Source organism: Alternaria conjuncta (assembly GCF_024043145.1).
Source record: "Alternaria conjuncta strain BMP 0040 chromosome Unknown scaffold_11, whole genome shotgun sequence".
In the NCBI taxonomy this organism is placed as follows: Eukaryota; Fungi; Ascomycota; class Dothideomycetes; order Pleosporales; family Pleosporaceae; genus Alternaria; species Alternaria conjuncta.
This window is the reverse complement of record NW_026250100.1, coordinates 714,814-734,973: the sequence shown is the minus strand read 5'-3', so window position 1 is coordinate 734,973 and position 20,160 is coordinate 714,814. Positions and strand designations below refer to the sequence as shown.

Genomic DNA, 20,160 nt, shown 5'->3' with positions numbered 1-20,160 from the left:
CTTCCTTTTGACTCCCGCTAACCAACTTGCCTTCGAGGCTGACAATATCTCTCTCCAGGCCACCGTGCGCCTTGCTTTTTCTCTGTCGCATCCCCTTCTACTTCTAATAGAATTGCGACTCCTTCCGAGCATTCGACTACACACACTTGGGGCGTTAAGGTTCACTAAACACCGGCCAATTTCCCCACAACCACACGATTCCTTACATCCGAAAGCGCGTTTGTTTGACGGCCATCGTCAAATGAACCTGCACCGACGCGTAGGGATCCCGAGAATAGTAGGTACCCTCTCCTTCAATTGCCAACAATTGCTCTCACCATCGCGACGCGCGCACGCGAGCCACAAAGTTGTTGCCTAACCCCCAAAATTGGTCGCGGGCCGATGTCCAGTCGCTCGGAGCATTTCCACCACCGGGATCACATTGGAGACCAATCGTACTGACCATCCACAGTCTCACCCTATCCATTTGGAGGGCTCCTCAAATTCCTAAATGGTGTTTAAGAGTTTCCATCTCGCGCGCCAGAGTCTTGCCAAGGGCTTTACTCACGGTTATGCTCAATCAGTAGTTGCTGGTGTAAGCCAGAACAATCCCCTCGCCTCCCTTCAACACGACCGCTTCCGCAAGGGTCTCAAGAACCAACATGCCTTCACCTCGACATCGTCTACAACGAGCGCGCTCAAGGCGCTCGCCGCCGGACAACACGATCACCAGGATTCCGGTCTAGCCGCATACTACACAGCATGGCAGAAACACCAACAGAAGACGGAGGACAAGGAGTGGTCGCAGTTCCAATTCCGCAAGCTCATCGAGTGGGACCCGGCCAGCTCCAAGGCTGCGGCTGAGGCCAAGGAGAGCAGTGTTGCAATTGAAGAGGTGGCAGAACCGGTTCCCGCGCGTGCCGGTGTCAACCGCGCATACAGCACCAGCCAAGTAGAGGACTTCAAGAAGGCTGTCGGTGGTGAAGAGGCGGAGAAGATTGCGCTGGCACAAGTGGACGAGGCAATTGCACAAGAGGTGGCACGGTACAAGGTCGATAGCGAAGTTGCCCAGGCCATTGAGGAAGAGCTTTCGCCAATAGAAGAGGCCCGTTCAGAGTCGCCCGCCACTGTTGCGGACACTCTTGTGAACTCGTCAATTCTGAGCCGCACCGAGTCCACCATCGCCACCAGCCCAATCGAAGCGCACGACGAATACACCGTACAGCTGCAGAAGCTGGCAATCAATCGCAACTATGCCGAAGTACCTGCTGTCTTCGAGGCTATGCTTCGTTCTGATGTCAAGCCATCAGCCACCGCATACAACGCCCTGCTATCTGCTGCGATCCACCTTCCCCGGGCTCAGCATCAGGTCGTTCCCAAGGCCCTGGATGTCTACTCTGATATGCTTCGCCGGCGTGTTGTGCCTGACACTGCTACGTACACCACCCTGATCGAACTCCTATCCATCCGCTCTCTCGAAGTTGTGTCTCAGAAACAAAGCTTCGAAGACAGGCGTCTGCGATATGGTGGTATGGAAGAGGAGGGCAGCTTCATGCTTCAGTCTCACGAGACTGACTATGCTATCCTCGCTGAGGATGGATCGCTCTCAGTCGCCATTAAGCTTTTTGATGCTGCCGTCCACGTCGAGGCCAACCGAACATTCTCAGAAAAGACCTACCGGCTGCTCGTTACCGCCTGCGCAGAGAGCGACCGTGTAGATGACATGGTACGAATCTACTCCCATATGGAAGCCCATAGTGTGACTCCGGCTGCCGAGATGTTCGTTCCCATGATCCAGGCTTTCGGCAAGTCTGGCGATCTGAAGAGCGCGGTTGAGTGCTACGACGAGTACAAAGCTTTGGCAATCTCAAACGACAACGGCGAGCTCGAGATCACTAGGAGAGACAACGACGTCTATGCCGCTCTTGTAAAGGCGTATACGGTATGTGGCCGCATTGAGGGAGCTGAGAAGTTCCTGTCCAAGATCGAGAGTGCGCTCGCCACACCAGAAGACGTCACTTCCGTCCGCGACATTGTCGGTCTCAAGGCCTTCCTTCCCGAATGGCTCAGGAACGGTTCTTTCGACCAAGCCTACGTGCATGCAACGGAGTACCTCAGCCCACAGGCGCGTCAGATTGCTATGGCCGCTATTTGCATCAAGGCTGCGGATCGCGATGCCGTAGAGATTGCCACTCAGGCTTTCGATGATCTTCCAGCGGAGGTTGACCTGTCACGGCCAGCCATGGCGATGGGTGCTATGCACATCCGCACTGGAAACATCGAAGCTGCTGAGGTCTTCTGGAGGATGCTCGAGCTTTCTCCCACCAAGGCCGACTTCATCGAGCCCACTGCCATGCACAGTATTGCATTAATTGGTAGTGGACACGCAGAACGCGGTCTTCGTCAAGGACGTCAAATGTTTGCTCGCATACGGGACTCTCAGTCTGGCTCTAACCAAGCTAAGATGGAGACCGTAGAGCACATCGACGAGGCTATCGAGGTTATGGGTCAGTTCATGATGAAGCGTGGTATCTTCCTTCCGCCGCGGGCTAGCATGGAACTGATGTGGACGATGATTGAAAACGGCGGCCTAGTCACCCCAGTTGCTCACCACCTACTTGCTGGAATGGGACCTGAGGCCATCGTTCAACTCAACTTCGACGACATCACGCTCCTGATGCAAGTTCAATCTGGAATTCTACTCCAGGAGGCCGAAGTTGACGTTGCTCACGTTGCACGGTTCGCCCATCTTCTCGAAGTCATCGCCGCAAATGGCACACCAGTCAACAAGACAACTTCCGGCCTTGTTGAACAAGTGCTCACCAAGCTCGACAGGGGTGATCTCCAGCACCGATGGTACGCCTACAAGCATCCTGCTCCGGAGGCTTTGTACTCACCAGCACCATTCGCCGCCTACCCTGTCCAAGCTCCTATCACCCCGTCAGCTCCTACGTTCGAGGATCAATACGACCCTTACGCCGCATCTACCGACAATAAGGGCTCTGTTGCCATCACCGAACTTCTGGAAAAGACTCACGGACGATCATCATCTCACCTCAACGAGGCTTTGATGAAGTTCAGGAACATGCGCCGAGCTGGTCGCCACCCTCGATTCTTCACCTACGCTAAGCTTATCACTGCCGCTGCCAAGGAAGACCGCCTGACTCTTGCTCATGATATCCTTAACCTCGCCAAGCAGGATGTTCCCCTCCTACCTCAGTACCGCATTGTGCGATACGGCTGGGTAACGATCCTAGACGCCATGGTCGCTGCTTGCCTTACTTGCAACCAGCGTGATCTTGCGGGAAGGTATCACCAGGATCTGCTTGAGATGGGTGCTGCGCCGACAGCCAACACCTTTGGTCTCTACATCACCACGCTCAAGGAGTCAACCAAGACCTTCGATGAAGCGACTGAGGCAGTCAAGATCTTCCTCCGTGCCAAGTCTGAGGGTGTTGAGCCTTCGTCCTTCTTGTACAATGCTCTGATTGGCAAGCTTGGAAAGGCCCGACGCATCGACGACTGCCTGTTCTACTTTTCTGAGATGCGCAACCTCGGCATCCGCCCTACTTCTGTCACCTACGGTACCATTGTCAACGCTCTTTGCCGTGTCAGCGACGAGAAGTTCGCCGAGGAACTGTTCGAGGAGATGGAGAGCATGCCCAACTACAAGCCCCGCCCCGCGCCCTACCACAGCATGATGCAGTTCTTCCTGACTACCAAGCGTGATCGCAGCAAGGTTCTCAACTACTACGAGCGTATGCGTGCTAAGCGCATCGAGCCTACCACGCACACGTACAAGCTCCTCATCGATACCCACGCTACCCTTGAGCCTGTCGATATGGAGGCCGCGGAGTCGGTTCTCGAGCAAGTTCGCAGCGCCGGTGCTGTCCCGGAAGCTGTCCATTACTCATCGCTGATCCACGCCAAGGGTTGCGTCATGCACGACATGGAGGGTGCTCGTCGTCTCTTTGACACTGTCCTCGCCGACAGCCGTGTTCGTCCCCAGGCCTGCCTCTACCAGGCATTGTTCGAGGCCATGGTCGCCAACCACCAGATCGCGGATACCGAAGATGTTCTCCGCGACATGCGTGCCCGTGGCGTTGAGATGACTCCTTACATCGCCAACTCTCTCATCCACGGCTGGGCCCTTGCTCACGACATCCAGAAGGCCAAGGCTATCTACGAGTCCGTTTCCGAGAGCAGGCGCGAGCCCAGCACCTACGAGGCCATGACCCGTGCCTACATGGCCGTCGAGGACCGCGCTGCCGCTATGACAGTCGTCAACGAGGGTCTTTCTCGTGGCTACCCTGCGGCCGTCGCCGGCAAGATCCTTGAGCTCGTTGGTGGCGGTCGTGCCCCCGTGTCTGAGGTTACCGCTTAAGCCACCAACCTCAGCATCTCTTCTTCTCTTCGACTTCCCGCCTTTCGGCACTTCGATCATACACTTTTTTACTTGATCTACTGCGACGGCCGAACAAAAAGAATTTCTCAAAACAGCCCCCGCGCTGCTCGGAGGGTGAAACTTCCAGTGGCGTGGCTGGGCATCAACATTAAGTTTTAAAGTCGCTTCTACGTTTTTCAGCGACGGCGTTTACATCCAGGGTCTCTTTTTCCTCTAGCGAAACAACAACGATATCCCGCAACTAGCAATGGAGCTGGTGGACTGGGTGGGTCTGGCGTCTTGTCTGCATAAATGACGGGTGGTTAGGCCTAGTTGGGCTGCCTTATCTTCAAGGTTGGTTGGCAAGGGGGGATATGGCGACGATCATCTTTCTCGTACTCTGCATCTCGTCATTGGCATGGTGTTTTCTCTGGTGGTCATTGCATCTGCGCGGTCGTCGTTTCGACATGGTTTCGCTGTACAATACCCTGGATTATACCATCTCCTCTCTAGATCGCGGTCGGGTTTTCGGGCGGGCGGGCGGCAAGGTGTTTAGCATCGATCGGGTTGAGTAGATAGTCATGCGGGATTGATATACGATCTCGTGGAATGAATGAAAAATGTAATAAGAAACTCTTCTTCGTCGTGTATGAGTGTGATGTTCGAGGAGAGAATATAATTAGTACTCGTCAAACGAAAGGCATAGGCACAGAGTCAATCCATCTGAAAGGATGTATGCCAGTTTCTAGTTATCAGGTAAACGTCTTGGATAGAGTGTCTCATAGAGGCGTAAAGCAAGGCCTGACGCGATGATCAAGCCGTGCTTTAGGCCTCTATGAGAGACCCAATTCAAGACATTTACCTGACAACTAGAAACTGAACTTTCTGGATTTGCTGTACCCTTACAACACTGTAACCACAAACTCGTAGGTCATGTGTAAGGATGTCTAAGACGGCTACATTCCCCTCAAACGCCGGGCTCATGTATGCTGAAATGCGCCAAACCACCGCTTTGTATCAATATCAATATGAATATCGTGAATCGTAAAGGCCAGTATGTACAATAGTCCCCCCTCTTATCTTGCCCCTTCATGAGCATTAGTTGTAGTTCCTTGTCTCGGTCGCTTGGTCGGCTTCTCGAGCTAGACGGCTCTCGTTGGCGGCTTGCTGGAGGGTTTGGTTGTTCGTCTGCCGCTTCTGGGCGTCAAGCTTCTTCTGGAGGTCGCCGGATGTGGCTTTGTTCGCGCGTGCCTGGGCAGTGTGTCAGCTATCATCGTCGCAAACAAGGTAGAAGGTACGTACCTCTGCTGCAGCGGCGGCGGCAGCCTTCGGATCATCTTCGCGGTTGCTGTCTCCTAGCGTCCGGGCTGGTCCTCCAACCTTGGGCTTCGCCGGCGCAACATTGTTCGGCACAGATGCTTTGGTCGCGGGCGCAGGCGCAGACCCGAGTGTGCGCCCTTGGCCTTCGAAGTTGTCTTTGGACTGTTTGCCGCAGAGATTACCCATCTGTAGGTTCGTATAAAGAGTTGAAGTTATGGGAAGCTGAGGCAAAGGATGTTTGGTTATGAGCGTCGTAGGCGTAGTCGTCACTGTGGCTGTGCGAAGGTAGGGTCCAAGGTGCAAGGGAGAGTTGCGGAGACATCAGCCTCGTGGCGGGGAAATGTGCATTGCGACGCGTGGGATTGGCGCCAAGTACCCGTCTCTCGGTTCCCGGCTGCGGCATCTCAGGCAGGGTGTAAACTGCGCGTCGAACACTGCGTTTGCTCATCTTCTCTCGTTTCTTCTTCCAGCTTCATTGTTCTCGCCGCGTCTGTGACGGCTACGCATGACGATGATCGCAAACGTCAAGCACGCCGTAGGTGGGTACACTAGAGCGGTAGCGCAATGAGTTCTTCCGCATCCCGTGGATGGAGGACTCTCTGTCCGGTCGCACACGACGGTACCGGTGTGTGAATCGCCTCACATACGTCGGGATAGCACCGGAGGTCGGTAGCGACAGTAAGCTCGTCTCGAGGTTATCCAGCCTCGTGATTAGAGTCCTGTGATGCCTGGCTTCGGAAAAGGTACGATACACATGACAGTCGCGACTTCCAAGGCTGGAGCCAAGGGCCAATGAGGGCGCACGAGTTGGATATACGCTTTTACGCATTCGGGTTAGGCTCCATTCACTCTTCTCAAGCGCATACCTTCATCGTCTCAGCCGAACCGTATCCTTTCCCTTGTAGTAGGTATTGTGAAGTTGTCTGGGTAGACCCCAAGAGGCATGATTAGTCGTATGTTTTACACTTTCCACTTACCCCTCGTACCTTGCCCGGCACTCTGATTACGCCATCGTGCTTTCCCAATCTTGAGAACCGTGATGGCCTCCGCCATGACTTTTCGACATTGACAGACACACACTCTGAAACTCCCACCAAGGGCTCGCAAACATGGCTAATAACTGTGCAGACTGCGATCGCGATTCGGCTTTTGGAGACGAAGACGACTTCTGGACTACGGATCCAATGTTTTCCTTGGGCACGCCGGTGGCAGGGACCAAGCGTGCTGCAGACGATCTGAAAGATGATGCCGCACGAACCCGAGACCAATCAACCCCGTCTCAGCTTGAACACGGTACTCAGTCTGTTGATCCAAGCTTGTGTTGCACTCATTGCCCAGAGACGTGCGACGTGCGCCCACCTAAGCGGAGGGCTTCCGCTCTGAAAGTGACCGAGTATCACGGACTCACCACCGACTCACAACCCAGTCTCGATGCCGACTGTCCGTTCCCAGACGACTGCTTCGAGAAGTTCTGTCAAGAGTGCCATCTAGAGCCCTCTTGTCCTCCACTGCCTTGCCCTGCCGACGATTGCCCCAAAGACGACGCTTGCTTCGACCCCCGGTGTAACGAGAAAAACGACCATTGCACAGACGACTGTATAGACCCTCAGTGTACAAAGGCCGCTTGTCCAGACCAGTCTTGCTTCTGTCAGAAGTGCAACGATCAACCCTTCACCCTGCCTGACTCGCATCACGAGTGTCACTTCGCCCATTCCGCTCCTACGCCCGTCGGTACTGTGTACTGTTACGACACCGCGCCTTGTCACTTTCAAGAAGGCTTCCACGGAAACGACGATGGCCTGGGGTCATTTGAGACATATCCCTGCTTCTCCCAAACTCACGGGTACAACACCATCGCCGACGACCTGACAACCATAGCGTCGAGCGCGCCAACGCCAGCGTTGTCGCACAGCAACTATACTTCGCTAGAAAGCGCCTTTACTACCGAGCCATCGCCGGGCCCCGGCCAAACAGTCTTCCCACCACACTGTTACCTCAACGTCGCTGGTGACCACTGTCACATTGACAACTCGTGCTGCCATGGACCTCAAAGAGCGTGCGGTGACGCACCATCTGCATCACAACAACAAATAGACCTTTGGAACTCGTCAATAGCACAGGGGAACGGTCTCGCGTCCAACTTTGTGAACTTTGGTTTCAACCCAAGCTTACCGACAAGCCCTGTGTCGGCGGACCGCAACTCATTACACTCGAATCCTTTCAGCCTAGACGCCCCAATGATGGGATTCAACGATCAGACATTCCACGATCAGTCGTGGATGCTGACAGGTTCGGCGTTTCCTAACGAGTTGCAGCCAGGGGGCTCATTCGGTGCTGCCAATAAACTCGACTTCCTCGCCTCTGCGGTCCAAAGCGAGATCTTACGGCCCAGCGGGACAACGTTTGCTGGCTCAAGTTCGGCATCTGCTGCTGGAGCGACCGACGCTCAGTCCTGTGTGTGCAAGTGGTACGTCGGCCTGAATTGGTTCCTAAACCCTCCAAGTCACTTCTATTCTCAGAGTGCTAGACGACACATAAAAACATAAGCTAATCAGAACCTGCAGGCAACATGCGCCCGGTGTCCTCTGTCTCGCTGTCTTTGACAGCCCCGAAACCCTCCACAAACACATCAAGACCGGACACGTTGACAACTGCACACATTGCTTCTGCCAATGGGAAGGTTGTGAAGCACACTCCAAAGATTTCAAGCAACGCTCCAAGTTGTCTCGTCATCTTCTCGGCCACGCAGGCTACCGCCCATACGCTTGTAGCTATGAGGGCTGTGACAAGACGTTTGCTACCAACCAAGCCAAAGACAATCACGAGCGGACACACACCGGCGAGAGACCGTATGTATGCGACCGCTGTGGCTACACAACAACAACGCATACACAGTTGCAAACCCACATCAGCGCGCTGCACGAGGGCAAGAAGCCGCACAAGTGCCGGTTCTGCGAGTTTACATGTGCCGACTCAAGTAACTTGAGCAAACACGAGAGGACACATCAGGTAGGCCTCGACAGGCTCGTTATACAATACTACTTCTTACTAACGATGCTTACAGACTCTCCGACCGTACAGATGTCCACACCCCAACTGCACCTTCAAGCCCGACTGCCGCTGGGAGAACCTGAAGCGACACCTGCGCCGTTCAGGCCACTGCCCACAACTGCTAGTGGAAACGAGCGAAGAATACAAGTCGTACCGCGAAGGCGTTCGACGCGAGATAGACGACTGGCACAAGCGAAACGAAGATGGAGGCCTAGGAAAGGCCGGTAGGAGGAAGGGAAGAGCGTAGGTGATACCATTTGATGGAGAGATTATACCGGGGGTGAGCTGTGGCGGCGATTGTGCCTTTGGGCGACCGTGCTTTTACTATACAATGACGCGATGAATTTACGGACTAGCGATGAACACTCCCTTTGGGGTACTATGATGGGGCTGAATTATGCCCTTTTGGATCTCAGGACGAGACAGGATTAGAACGAGATGATACCTGAAATGTGAACGATCATTTACCAATCATCGTTGCTTTGCTGTGCTCTTCGTGGTCTGAGCGTTCGTAGATGGGATAGAGAGTGCTTACACCCCTCGCAATATCAACACCATAGCTTCGTCTTCTAGAACGCCGCTTCACTACTCTGTGCAAGCGTGAGCGTAATAGACCTACACTGAATCAACCCAGTCCCATCTCGTCTTATCACGTGAGACACTTCAACAATCCCAACTCCAAACCAGATCTGCCTCCCAAGCAATACCAATCCCTTCTATACCCTGTACCCACTCCAGTCACGTAAGCAGTAAGCAAAGGATCAAACACGTGTACCTGTGGCTTGTGTGTTTTGCTCGGAGATTTGCATTCGAGAAACGTGTTGAACGGGGGGCTGAATCGGGGAGGCGGGCTCGGTTGTTGGGGGGTCGGGGCAAAGGGTTTCATGCTTATGCTATAGGTGTATGCTTGGCTATAAGTGACAACGGTGCGTGTTTCGAGATGGCGTAAGATTCGAAGTGATGCGGGTAGCCAGGGTTTGAGGAAGGAAGGGATGCGGGAAAGGGGAAAGGGGAAAGGGGAAAGTGATGGACGAGGGCTGGTGGATGAGGGTTTGAGAGATGGGTAGAGTTGGCGAATATGGTTGCACTTCGGTGCTGACGTCCTAGAAGCGAGGTCGTTGGGTCAACCGGACTGGGCAAAGTGACGATCTTACTAGGAGTTTGCACAGCACAAAGCATTCACTACCCGAAAAGACAACATGTCGAATATTCCGGGTTTTCCCATTGCCAAACTCTAGCTATCCAAAACGCAAACAACCACCATCCACCACCATCTCCTCTCTCCTCAGCATCCAAAACAGTAAAAGCCACCATCCACTAAACAACCACAAACCACACCCTCTCTCTCCTACCCAACAGGCGGGATATCGTAGAAATGATAATCAAGATAAAGCATTAACCCTTTGTCCTCGAGAGTAGGCCCCGGAAGCAAGGAGTCATATATACAATATCGCTTCCAGCGCTCTCAACTCACTCACTCTCCACAGAAACAATCAACAGCAAGAAAGGAAAGGTTGCGCCGCATGGGATATGCGGCGGGGTATAGAACAAACGTCAATCAGCCGGGGTGGGTGGGTAGGTAGGTAGGTCAGGGTCGTATGTACCGGAGTAGATGTGTGTTTGGCGTGATTTACTGGAGGAACGTCGAAGAAGGTGTATTTTTTGTTGCGCAAAGCAAAGGCTTGCGCGACAAGGGGACGGGTAAGGAGCGTATTAGACACTAGACCCGAAGGCAGTCTATGGTTCGCGCTGATCGTGACAAAGCAGAAGTGTAAGTGCTCCAGCGGCCATGGCGTGTTCGAGGGTCTCAAAGGACCCCTGGAGGGGTAGAACGACGGCCGATGATCGGGGGGTGTGGTGGAGGACCAAGAATCGAAGGTATCGCAAAACGGGAAGAGCAACGCGTAAATCAAACATCATCGTGGCGACATTACTATTTGGAGACAGGGTCGGAGCCGATAAGTGTACTAGACCCCAGGGAGTGGACGTCTGGTGTGCTCGAGAGTAGTGGCCGCGTTAGCGAATTGGGTGGTGCTGCGGATGCGACTCGACTTTTGCCCTTTCCATACCGCGCGTAACGTGGTGGGCGTTCTGAGGTTGGAGATGACAAGGGAGCAACTAGGGAGCGTTAATAGACCCAGGCACGGAAGGACATCTTAGGGGCTTGGAGGTATCCGGTCACCTCCGCTGCCATGCCCGCCAGAGTCTGTGCTGTCGCCTTCAATCGTCTTCCTCCAGTGTTGTGGCAAGCACACGCAGACCAAGGGGAAAGCCTTGATCTCGCTGTCGGATTCGACGGGTGATCGTCGGCCTCCGTTGCTTACGCCGGAGTCGCGCTGCTCGGCTTTCCGGGCTTCCCACTGCTCTGCCGATTCGGAAAGTCTTACACCTGTCGCCCAGCCGTCATCCCAGATACCGACGACCTTGAGCATATCTCCTCTTTCTAGCTCGAACTCGTCGCCGGCACGAGGTTGGTAGGCCCAGAGAGTGGCAACAGTGTCGTTCGGGTGGATATCGTCCTGGGAATAGTAGTCTTTGAAGAACTGTAGCTGCTCGGACTGGCCGGAAGCGACACCATCCGGACTGGAAAAGTTACGCGTCTGGTCAGATCCAGAGAGTGGTGAAGAGCTCGCTCCGAGAGCAGAATGGCTGGATAGAGAACCTTGTCGTTTGGGGAGGTTACCGGCGAGATGGCCACGTATCGACTCGGGTGAATCGTAGGCACCGAGTTGTGAGCCACCGTATGCGGTCATACGGCCGCCTCGATCGCTGTTCTGACCCGAGGACTCTGATCCTTCCAAAGCCGACATACGCTGAACACGCGCACCGGGGAGAATAGTAGCGGGAGATTGGCCGTCGCCACCGTAGCTCATAGGTGGCATGGGTCCCTTGGGAGAGTGGCGTCGCGATGGCGATGGCGTGTTGAAGACGCTTCCAGCCTGGCTATTCTTCTTGTGCCGCATGCGCATGCAGCAGAAGATGGCGGCTGCGATGATTACCGCAGCGCCGACAAGTGATCCAATAACGATACCAGCGATAGCGCCGCCAGAAAGACCAGAATCACCTCCACCAGATCCGGCGCCGGCTGTGGAGCTTGGGGAAGAGGACGAAGTGCTTGAGGGGAACACTGGAGGCATCGAGACGGTTGTAGGCAGGTCAATGCCTACGCAGCGCGATTCGACGTTTGCGTTGACGCAGCAAGAGTCGGTAGAGTTGACGGTGCTAGTGGAACAGAAGAGGCAGAGTCCTTGTAGGTTGCCATTGTATCCACATTCGCTGGGCTCGTTTTCGGTCGCGTCGATACAGCTGCTGCTGAGAGAGTTGGCAGGGTTGGAGCAGCGAGCGAAATCAGAGCGGATTTCCGGGACTGCATTGTTACCAGGCGTACCGCACAGATCCGGGCTTGATACGATGACCTGTTCGCTGATGGCAAAATCGGCCTGAGATGGTCAGCATTTCGACGCGGTATGGGACGACAAAGACGATCTACATACGCAGGCACCAGCACAAAGTGGAGTCGCTTCCGTGTCGCCGAGTCCGCAGCTGTTCTTGGAGGATTGGATGATGGCGTTACAAAGGACAGTCGTTGTGTAACGAGCATAGAGGTTGGTGGTGCTAGTAAGGTTGACGCTTGAGCATCCCAATATATTCTCGTACCTGGGATGCGTTAGTTTTCCTGGTGCATATGAACAGTCGCGTGGTACGACTTGAACTAGACTGACTGTCGCTGTGCATATCCGGTACCGATGTAATTCTTCAAGCCCTCATCGAACGACCGAGTGTCTGACACGTATTGAAGAAATGGACTATGCGCGTTCACTGTTAGCCAACACTCTGTCTATCAAAACACATCTGACGTACAAGTTCGCGGTCAAATTGGTGTCGACAGAGGCGGAGGAAAAGGCCGGGCAGGCGGTTGAGCCCTGAAGCGACACGCAACTCCGTTGAGCCATTACGGACGGTATCGATGCGGCGACGACAGCGAAGACGGCGGCCCTTTTTATTCCAGAACGGGATTGCTTTTGGGAACAGGAGGTAGTAGTTGGGCGACGATAAGGTTCGGAGAGAATCATAGCGCCAACATGGTCGCAGCACTGGCACGGGCGCATGCTGAGTATATCTGTACGCGTAGAAGCTGTATGGCTTGTCGATAGATCCAATCCTAGGAAGTGGCCGTGGTGGAGTGTAGTAATCGACAATGGCGGGCCAGTAGGAGACGCGCAGCTTCACGAGTCCATTCGCGACATGTAGATAGGCCTCGGGGATGGGGTATATCTATGTAGGTGTCGAGATGGCGATGCAAGAGTATTAGAAAATAGAGACCGTATCGGTGGGGTGCCGGTCTAAGAAGGGAAGGAGAGGGCCTGGCTCGCAGTGGCAGAAAGAGCGTACTGGGTAGGGAAGCTGCGATGGGCCTCTACAGTGGAGAGAGGAAGGCACGCTTGAGCCTTGGGGGATGGTCAACACGCACGAACAGCGAGGCTACCGCGTCGGCTAGCTCCTGCTTCGGCGTCAGGGATCAGGGGTCCGGTCGTTCTTTCTGTGCGCGCTGATTGGGCTGACCCTGCCGAGGGGAAATGAGATGTACCTGGCCTAAAATTATCCTCCGATGCTTTTCGTCTCAGGTGCCTGGCGACGGATTGCGACTCCAGCTGGTCGAGTGATTAGGTATAAGACGGTTATTTATACGACCTCGACAACGACCCACCGCATGCCCACCGTGTGCAACCTCTCTCGACGGCAGCCCGCAGCGCTCCACGCTGACCCGCAGTCATCTGCAGCACAATGCAGCAAGACGCATGCGGCATAGCGTCTGCCTGCACACACTAACAGTTGAACCGACCTGCTGGATTAGTCCGCTGTTTCAATATACAAATACTACTGTCCACCGCGCAACCGGTCCGCTGCGGATGGCATTGTTGTGTTGCAGCGCATAACGTCGAGCCTGTGCCTGAGACCGTCCGCCCTCAGCACAACCACGTCGCTTCGTCTCACGACGCTCCCCGCAATTGTGGACGCCTATGCGACGTGGCCATGCGCTGTTCGAACGGCGCATGGGGCTTGCGGAGCCTCCAGCCTCGTCCTTAGCGGCGTCCATCGTTCTGTTTACTGTGCGTGCTGCGTAGCTTTCTGCAGCGCCCGTTGACCCTCGGCCCTTTCCTACTGCAGACTAGCTAACGGCCCGCTCCCTCAACCAGAACCATTGTTTACTCTGAGCCTGCGACGATCCGCCCTGATCTGCATCACCAGCCATATCCACCACATCTACGGTGGATTCGAGTTCCCTAGCATGTGTTGCGTCACTATCACACCTAGTACGCCGCAGAGGACCACTACCGATGACTGACGTCTGTGTCACGATGCACTTACGCCGCATCACCATTACATGCACTACCTGTCCAACTCTGGTCCCCAGCCTTCTTTGACTCCAGAGTCGAAGATCAATCTGTTTCGTTATTGGGATCAGCTCTCAAAACTCTCTGTGATCTACGCTATCAAGACCCAAGCGTCCAGCCATCCTCTCCACCGTTAATCAGCCACGTCCCAAGACTTTCCCCAGCATTCAGAGCATCAGTCACCATGGACTCCTTGTCCTCAGTCACTATGCAAGCTTTTGCGGCGTCATCACGTCCACAGTTCTCAGGCACGGAGCATCTGACACTGCTTGTTTTAACTTTGCGTCTTGCGGGGATGTGGTCAATGCGACTCAGGCAAACCTGACTTCCGGATTCAAGTCTATCTTGGACTACTATACTCGTTGCTCAAGACGTCGCTAATCGTTTTTAGTCTTGTGCAACATCAACACATTTCCGGGTATAAAACGCCTATCCATGTCGGAAAAGAATATCGCCGTGAACTCTCGCCAAGATATACCAACTTACGCAAGCACCCAAGCCGCCTAGAACTGGTTCGATTGATCACCAAAGTCAATGCAGCTCTGCTTGAGCGTCTCTTTGATCGCCCACGCAGTCCACGGCTCTTCAACGGGCACTAAAACTTTACCTACGGTGGCTCCCTTCTGACCTGCCTTACGCGCCGAGGTGAACAGGGCATGCCTGTTTACCTGAACTTGGATGTTATAGCACTTGGGCGGACCGGTCGTCAACTACGCATTATGGTTAGCATGGGTGGACGAAGACGATGGTGCAAAAACATTACTTACATTCTGCATGTCCAGTCTGTAGTTGTCGTCCTCGTAGATGGTCTTCTGGATAGATGGCAAACCGCCCTCGAGCTTATTGTCCGGGATGCCGTCGATGAAGGCGAGGAGAGCTTTACGGAACTTCTTACCCATACTGATGCTTACTTGTAGGATGGAGTCTATCGGTCTATGGTTGTATTGTCTTGAGGTTGCGGTGGAGAGTGTGCTCGATAAGATGTGTCTGCTCCATTTTTGCAGGTCTTGATATCTGTCTGGCAGTGTGAAGGTACATGGGACACTCTATTCGCGCTGACATTTGACATCAGTGCATCGTGGATATTCAGCGCCACTGTGTGTATTCACTTTCAATGCCCTGAACAGCTTGTCGCTGATTCGCTGTGCGCAAACGAAGCAGGTGAAAGTGATCAGCACTGTCTTTGTTTGCTTGTAACTACGCCTCCTCACTTCTACCCTCCTAACATCAACACCACACCACGATCACCAAACTCACATCCCATTATCATGGATTCAGCGCCAACTGCACTTCGGGATATTGAACAACCAGGCCTATACTGGAAGCCAGGTCTCTTCGGCGCGAGACCAACATGGACCAAAGAGCCATCCATTGACAAGGCTACAGAGCTGGCGCGAAAACATTTAGAGTTGCCACAAGACGAGCTTATTGAACTGAAAGCCTTCGCCGAAGGCGCCTTCAACAAACTATACGAGATCGCCTGCTCTAAAGGTCAATTCGTTTTTCGTGTCACGCTACCTGTAGCACCAAAAGTCAAGACCAGTAGCGAGGTCGCTACCTTAGGCTTCCTCGACCAGAAGACCAACATTCCCGTCCCTGAGATTATTGCACACAGCGATAATTTTGAAGATGACCTGGGCTTTGAATGGATACTTATGGAGCGTATGCCAGGCCATCCACTCCGAGAAGTATGGCATGAGATGTCCTGGCTTCACAAAGAGCTTTTGGTCCAACAAATAGTAGCCTTCATGGTTCAGCTATACCATTTAAAGCTATCTGGTATAGGCAGTCTTTACTCCAATGGGTCGCCTACCATCAGCGGATGCAGCACACACTATACAGTGGGAGAGGCAGTCACACAAGCTTTCTTCATAGAGGATCACATCCAGCAGCCCATCTACCGCGGCCGGTTCGCAAGCAGCCAAAGCTTCGTGGACGCTCACATGGCGTTCCTGCAGCACGACATCACCAAGCTTCAGCATGCAGAAGACTCAGATAGCTACGACTCTGACGACGAAGAACAAGCCGAAGGCATGTTAGAGATCTACACCAAACTCCAAAATGTGATTCCAAAGATCTTCACAACACCAGCGGAGGAGCACGAACATGAAGAGTCGATACTATTCAACGGCGACATATCCCTGAATAACATCCTCGTCTCCTCTTCCGGCAGTCTAGTCGGCATTGTAGACTGGGAATGCACAACCACAGTACCGCCTTGGTACGCCTGTCAAATCCCCCAGTTCCTCGACGGTCTCCTACCCACATCCACAACATCCCAGCCCCAACCACCTCTACCCCTCACCCCCGAAGCACTCGCCGACAAAGACGCCGTACAGTTCCACAACGAACAGCTTCAATGCTACGAGCTCACCTGTCTACGCACCTTCTTCGTTGAAGAGATGCGTAGACAGTGTCCGGAGTGGCTGGTGCACTGGAAGGATGGGGCAAAGAAGAGGGATGTGTTGATTGCGATTGAAGAGTGTGGGGATGATAGCCAGTGGACGCTGATTAATGGGTGGTTAGATGCGGTGTTGGACGGGAGAGAGCCGAAGAAGGGGTTGTTGGAGGCGATGTGGACGCCTGTTGGCGAGTAGGTTGGAGTATTGGAGCTGAACAGGCCTTACGGCTGCAAATGCGAAGTATGGGACTGCCCTTCCGAGGAGAAATATGCAGGCGGCATTAGAACTTCTAATTCTGCCCAAGCCTTTGTCGTACGTCTATAATGTCTTTCGTATCTTTAGTTTTGTAAGCTCTATATTGTCACGCAACAAAATATGACTGGGTATCATTGAACTCGCTCGTCCACCTCGTCTCTACGCATCTTCTCCTTGTCCAAGTATATCTTCCAAGATCCATCAACCCATATCCCAACCAAAACACTCTCTCAAAAGAACTTGACACCCTCGCCTTCACCCCCCGACCCAAAGACCTGCGCCCTCCCCCTCTTAACACAAACCCCCAAACTCCTCTGCAACAACTCCAAATCCATGCCAAAGAACTCCTCCCGCCGACTCGCATCCCCCTCGACAATCTCATACAGCGTAAGCACCGTACCCTTCTGCCCCGTCCTCTCAACCCACTCCTCCAACGCCACAGCCCACTCCTCCGGCCTCCGCCAATATATCCACGCCTTGCCACCCTCGCTCTCTTCCCCCGCCTTCGCCTTCTTCGAGGAACTCGTGTTGATGAACTCGGCGCGGTTGCCGCCTTCGGGGGAGGCCATGTAGGTTATGATGGCTTTTGCGTCGCGCAGGGAGAGGCTGCGTCGCAGCGTGGTGTTTGTGAAGAGCGGGGTGGGGAGCGCGTCGATGAGGGAGAGGGTGAAGATGCGGTTGTGGCGGCAGTAGGATTGGATGAGCGTGGACCACGAGGCTAGTTGGGAGGAGCGCGTGCTGGCGACTGGTTGGAGGGTGAAGAAGGGCGGGAAGGAGTAGTGCGGTGGGAAGACGAAGTTCGGGGACGTGAGCGTTGGGGCTGTTGAGGGTGTGGGCGTGGGTGTTGAGGCGGGGGCGGGGGATATCGCTGCCATCTTTTATGCGGTTTGGTAGATGATTGAAAGGGAAAGTGGGAGGAGTGAGCTTGTGGAACGGTTGCGCGTGGAGAAGGTTGATCGTTTGGTGCGCGCGCCGCTGGAGGTCTGCGGGGACTTTGCGACGTCATTGGTTGCTTGGCTTGGGCACCTTTCATCTGCATCATGGGCACAACTGCACAAAGCAGAACCTAATGCACGCCTACTATGAGTCTACTTTCTGAACATCTAATGCTTATCCTGTCGATTTGCTATGATTGGTGAATAGGTTAACGTTTCTCGACTTGCCTATTCGATACTGTCTTACATTGATCGCGTCTTATCGAAGAGAGGTATGCATCACATTGCTTATCTCGACTCGCCATGCTAATTTACTCGTATTCCATCCTACTGACTGATATTGTTCTATTCTAGACAACTCTGATGTCACCTACAGAGGTGATCGCGCTTACGAAAGCCATCCCGAGCCACAATCAAATCAGGAGCTCATCAAGAACGAGCATTCTGGTATCGCATTCCTCTCATAGAGCATTACCGAAACAGTCGTTGCAGATGAGGGAAAGCTCTCCAGAAAACTTCCGTATGTCTGCCTCGGTGTGCTGCAACTGATCGCGGAAAGCTTTCACGAACTGGCCGACAGTGACATCTTTCCCATTCTCGCCGGTGAGCTCGTACTTGCGGCCCGTGTTCCTGTAAGCCCTATATTTGAACAAAACGTCGATTCTCTGAAGACCTGGCCCAAACAAGAGCTGGTCCATCCAATCACCGTCATTAGCCCCGGAGTTATTTTTGCTGTCTTCCAGCAGAGCTCGCAGGTGTTGGAAAGATTCAAATTCGAACCAGGGTCGTGGTTTACCAGCGTTTCGCAGCCTTACTCGGTCGAATAAGCGTTCGTCGACGTGGTGCATGCACCGCTCCATATTTCCAATAATCTCATGGAACTCCGTACCGCGAGGAATCTCAACGAGGTGGAAGGGATTTGTTTCCATTTCGTTGAAGTCGATTTCTAGGACTATCACAGTCCTGGGGAAAGAGTCGGGGAGGCTTTGGACTCTGATCTCCGTTCTGAGGTTCACTTTAATTGTGGCAATATCGCTGTCATCGTCATTACTGTCGGTAATCGTATCGTCCATGTTGTCGTCCTTCTCGTCCTCTGAGTCAGCCTCATTCCGAATAATTTCAGATGGGGCGTCCGGGACTACGCTACCAATCCGCATGTCTGGGGTGACTTTTTCCGTGGAGTCTTGAGTATTTCCTTGCATGCTGTTGTATCTTTGGGTGGTGTCGTCTTTTGGAGAGTGGATTGGAATTGATGATAGGAGGGATAGCGACACTGGGGTACTAGATTTATACTGCGCCGGAGGTTACGTTCATCGAGGGGCATGTGTGTGAGACAAGTCCACATGACCATCAAGATATATTGCCAATGTCCTCATTGTTTGACCTAGTTCCACACGGAATCAGATGGATCAAGACAGTTTCACGTACCAGTTCGGATAGTGAAGCAACTGTACCAAATGTCTCTTCATTTCCTGGACTCATTCTATCTTATTACCTCCCGCATTATGCTACCTTGTTAACACTCAATACCCATCCTCATGCCTCTTCTCCCAGCATTCACCACTACAATAAGTTAACATCTCCTGCGGAAATCCGCGTACGTCTTCTTCGATATGTTCTAACTGATCGCGGAAAGCCCTCACAAACTGACCCATAGTAACCCCGCATCCACTCTCTCCAAGAAGCGCATAATTCCGACGCGAATCATAATACGTATAGTCGAAGACCAAGTTGATGCGCGGCTGCGCTGGCACACACAACAGCATGTCTTCCCACGAGCCATCATTTCCACTGCGTGAAAATATTCGCATCTTTTCTAGCACGTTATCCAGAGAATCGAATGAATCGACACTGAAGTGTGGATATGGCTCTCCTTCGTCTGTCAGAAACACGTTGTCGACAAGCGGCAAGCGACGGTCCAGATCTAGAAGAATCGGATGGAATAGCGTGCCGGAGGGGAAGTTGGATAGGCGATCAAAATCATCAGGGCGAAAACCATAACCGTAGTCTGTGTTGAACTCGACTTCGAACCTGATCATGGCCTGTGGGAAAGAGCCGGGAACCCAGAGCAAGACGCCGCCCGCTCGTAGGTTGACTGTGACGGTAGGGATACTGCTCTTTGTCTTGTCGGTGGTATTACTCAAGCGCTCGTTCCTGCTCGTCGCTTTCTCTCCACTTCTACTTTCATCGTTAGGCGGCACCACCCGATCCTTAAACATCTTGTCTCGGAGCGTTGGATCAGTGCTCTGGATGTTATCACGCCACTCCGTGCACACTCGAAGGGAGCGGAGAACTGTATCCAGAGTCAGCAGTGAGTATCTAGATCAAGCGCCTACAATGCATTTGAGAGAGCATATTCGCGGAGTGAACTTACGATCATGTAGATCTAGAAAGCCGAATATGTTCTGCCATATCTCGTTTGGAAGATGATGATTGAC

The 20,160-nt window shown here is 53.4% G+C and overlaps 8 protein-coding genes across 8 annotated transcripts; 3 read left to right on the top strand and 5 right to left on the bottom strand.

The window, feature by feature from the left end:
- Positions 1–490: 490 nt before the first annotated feature.
- J4E85_007788 (uncharacterized protein) lies at positions 491–4,363 on the top strand (the record flags this gene model as incomplete). Its single annotated transcript, XM_051472018.1, has 1 exon — positions 491–4,363. One exon carries the CDS (start codon positions 491–493, stop codon positions 4,361–4,363), a length of 3,873 nt encoding a protein of 1,290 aa, XP_051324215.1.
- A 1,098-nt stretch (positions 4,364–5,461) lies between these two features.
- On the bottom strand, positions 5,462–5,869 carry J4E85_007787 (uncharacterized protein; the record flags this gene model as incomplete). The annotated part of the gene is made up of 2 exons (XM_051472017.1): positions 5,462–5,614; positions 5,666–5,869. The coding sequence occupies 2 exons, from the start codon at positions 5,867–5,869 to the stop codon at positions 5,462–5,464; spliced, it is 357 nt and encodes a 118-aa protein (XP_051324214.1).
- A 2,054-nt stretch (positions 5,870–7,923) lies between these two features.
- On the top strand, positions 7,924–8,981 carry J4E85_007786 (uncharacterized protein; the record flags this gene model as incomplete). Its single annotated transcript, XM_051472016.1, has 4 exons — positions 7,924–8,150; positions 8,248–8,532; positions 8,596–8,692; positions 8,748–8,981. The coding sequence occupies 4 exons, from the start codon at positions 7,924–7,926 to the stop codon at positions 8,979–8,981; spliced, it is 843 nt and encodes a 280-aa protein (XP_051324213.1).
- A 1,909-nt stretch (positions 8,982–10,890) lies between these two features.
- On the bottom strand, positions 10,891–12,687 carry J4E85_007785 (uncharacterized protein; the record flags this gene model as incomplete). The annotated part of the gene is made up of 4 exons (XM_051472015.1): positions 10,891–12,174; positions 12,229–12,391; positions 12,457–12,540; positions 12,596–12,687. The coding sequence occupies 4 exons, from the start codon at positions 12,685–12,687 to the stop codon at positions 10,891–10,893; spliced, it is 1,623 nt and encodes a 540-aa protein (XP_051324212.1).
- Positions 12,688–14,633: 1,946 nt separating this feature from the next.
- J4E85_007784 (uncharacterized protein) lies at positions 14,634–15,029 on the bottom strand (the record flags this gene model as incomplete). The annotated part of the gene is made up of 2 exons (XM_051472014.1): positions 14,634–14,840; positions 14,898–15,029. The coding sequence occupies 2 exons, from the start codon at positions 15,027–15,029 to the stop codon at positions 14,634–14,636; spliced, it is 339 nt and encodes a 112-aa protein (XP_051324211.1).
- A 369-nt stretch (positions 15,030–15,398) lies between these two features.
- Positions 15,399–16,727, top strand: J4E85_007783 (uncharacterized protein; the record flags this gene model as incomplete). Its single annotated transcript, XM_051472013.1, has 1 exon — positions 15,399–16,727. One exon carries the CDS (start codon positions 15,399–15,401, stop codon positions 16,725–16,727), a length of 1,329 nt encoding a protein of 442 aa, XP_051324210.1.
- A 290-nt stretch (positions 16,728–17,017) lies between these two features.
- On the bottom strand, positions 17,018–17,662 carry J4E85_007782 (uncharacterized protein; the record flags this gene model as incomplete). The annotated part of the gene is made up of 1 exon (XM_051472012.1): positions 17,018–17,662. One exon carries the CDS (start codon positions 17,660–17,662, stop codon positions 17,018–17,020), a length of 645 nt encoding a protein of 214 aa, XP_051324209.1.
- Positions 17,663–18,183: 521 nt separating this feature from the next.
- On the bottom strand, positions 18,184–19,941 carry J4E85_007781 (uncharacterized protein; the record flags this gene model as incomplete). The annotated part of the gene is made up of 2 exons (XM_051472011.1): positions 18,184–19,014; positions 19,324–19,941. The coding sequence occupies 2 exons, from the start codon at positions 19,939–19,941 to the stop codon at positions 18,184–18,186; spliced, it is 1,449 nt and encodes a 482-aa protein (XP_051324208.1).
- Positions 19,942–20,160: the final 219 nt, after the last annotated feature.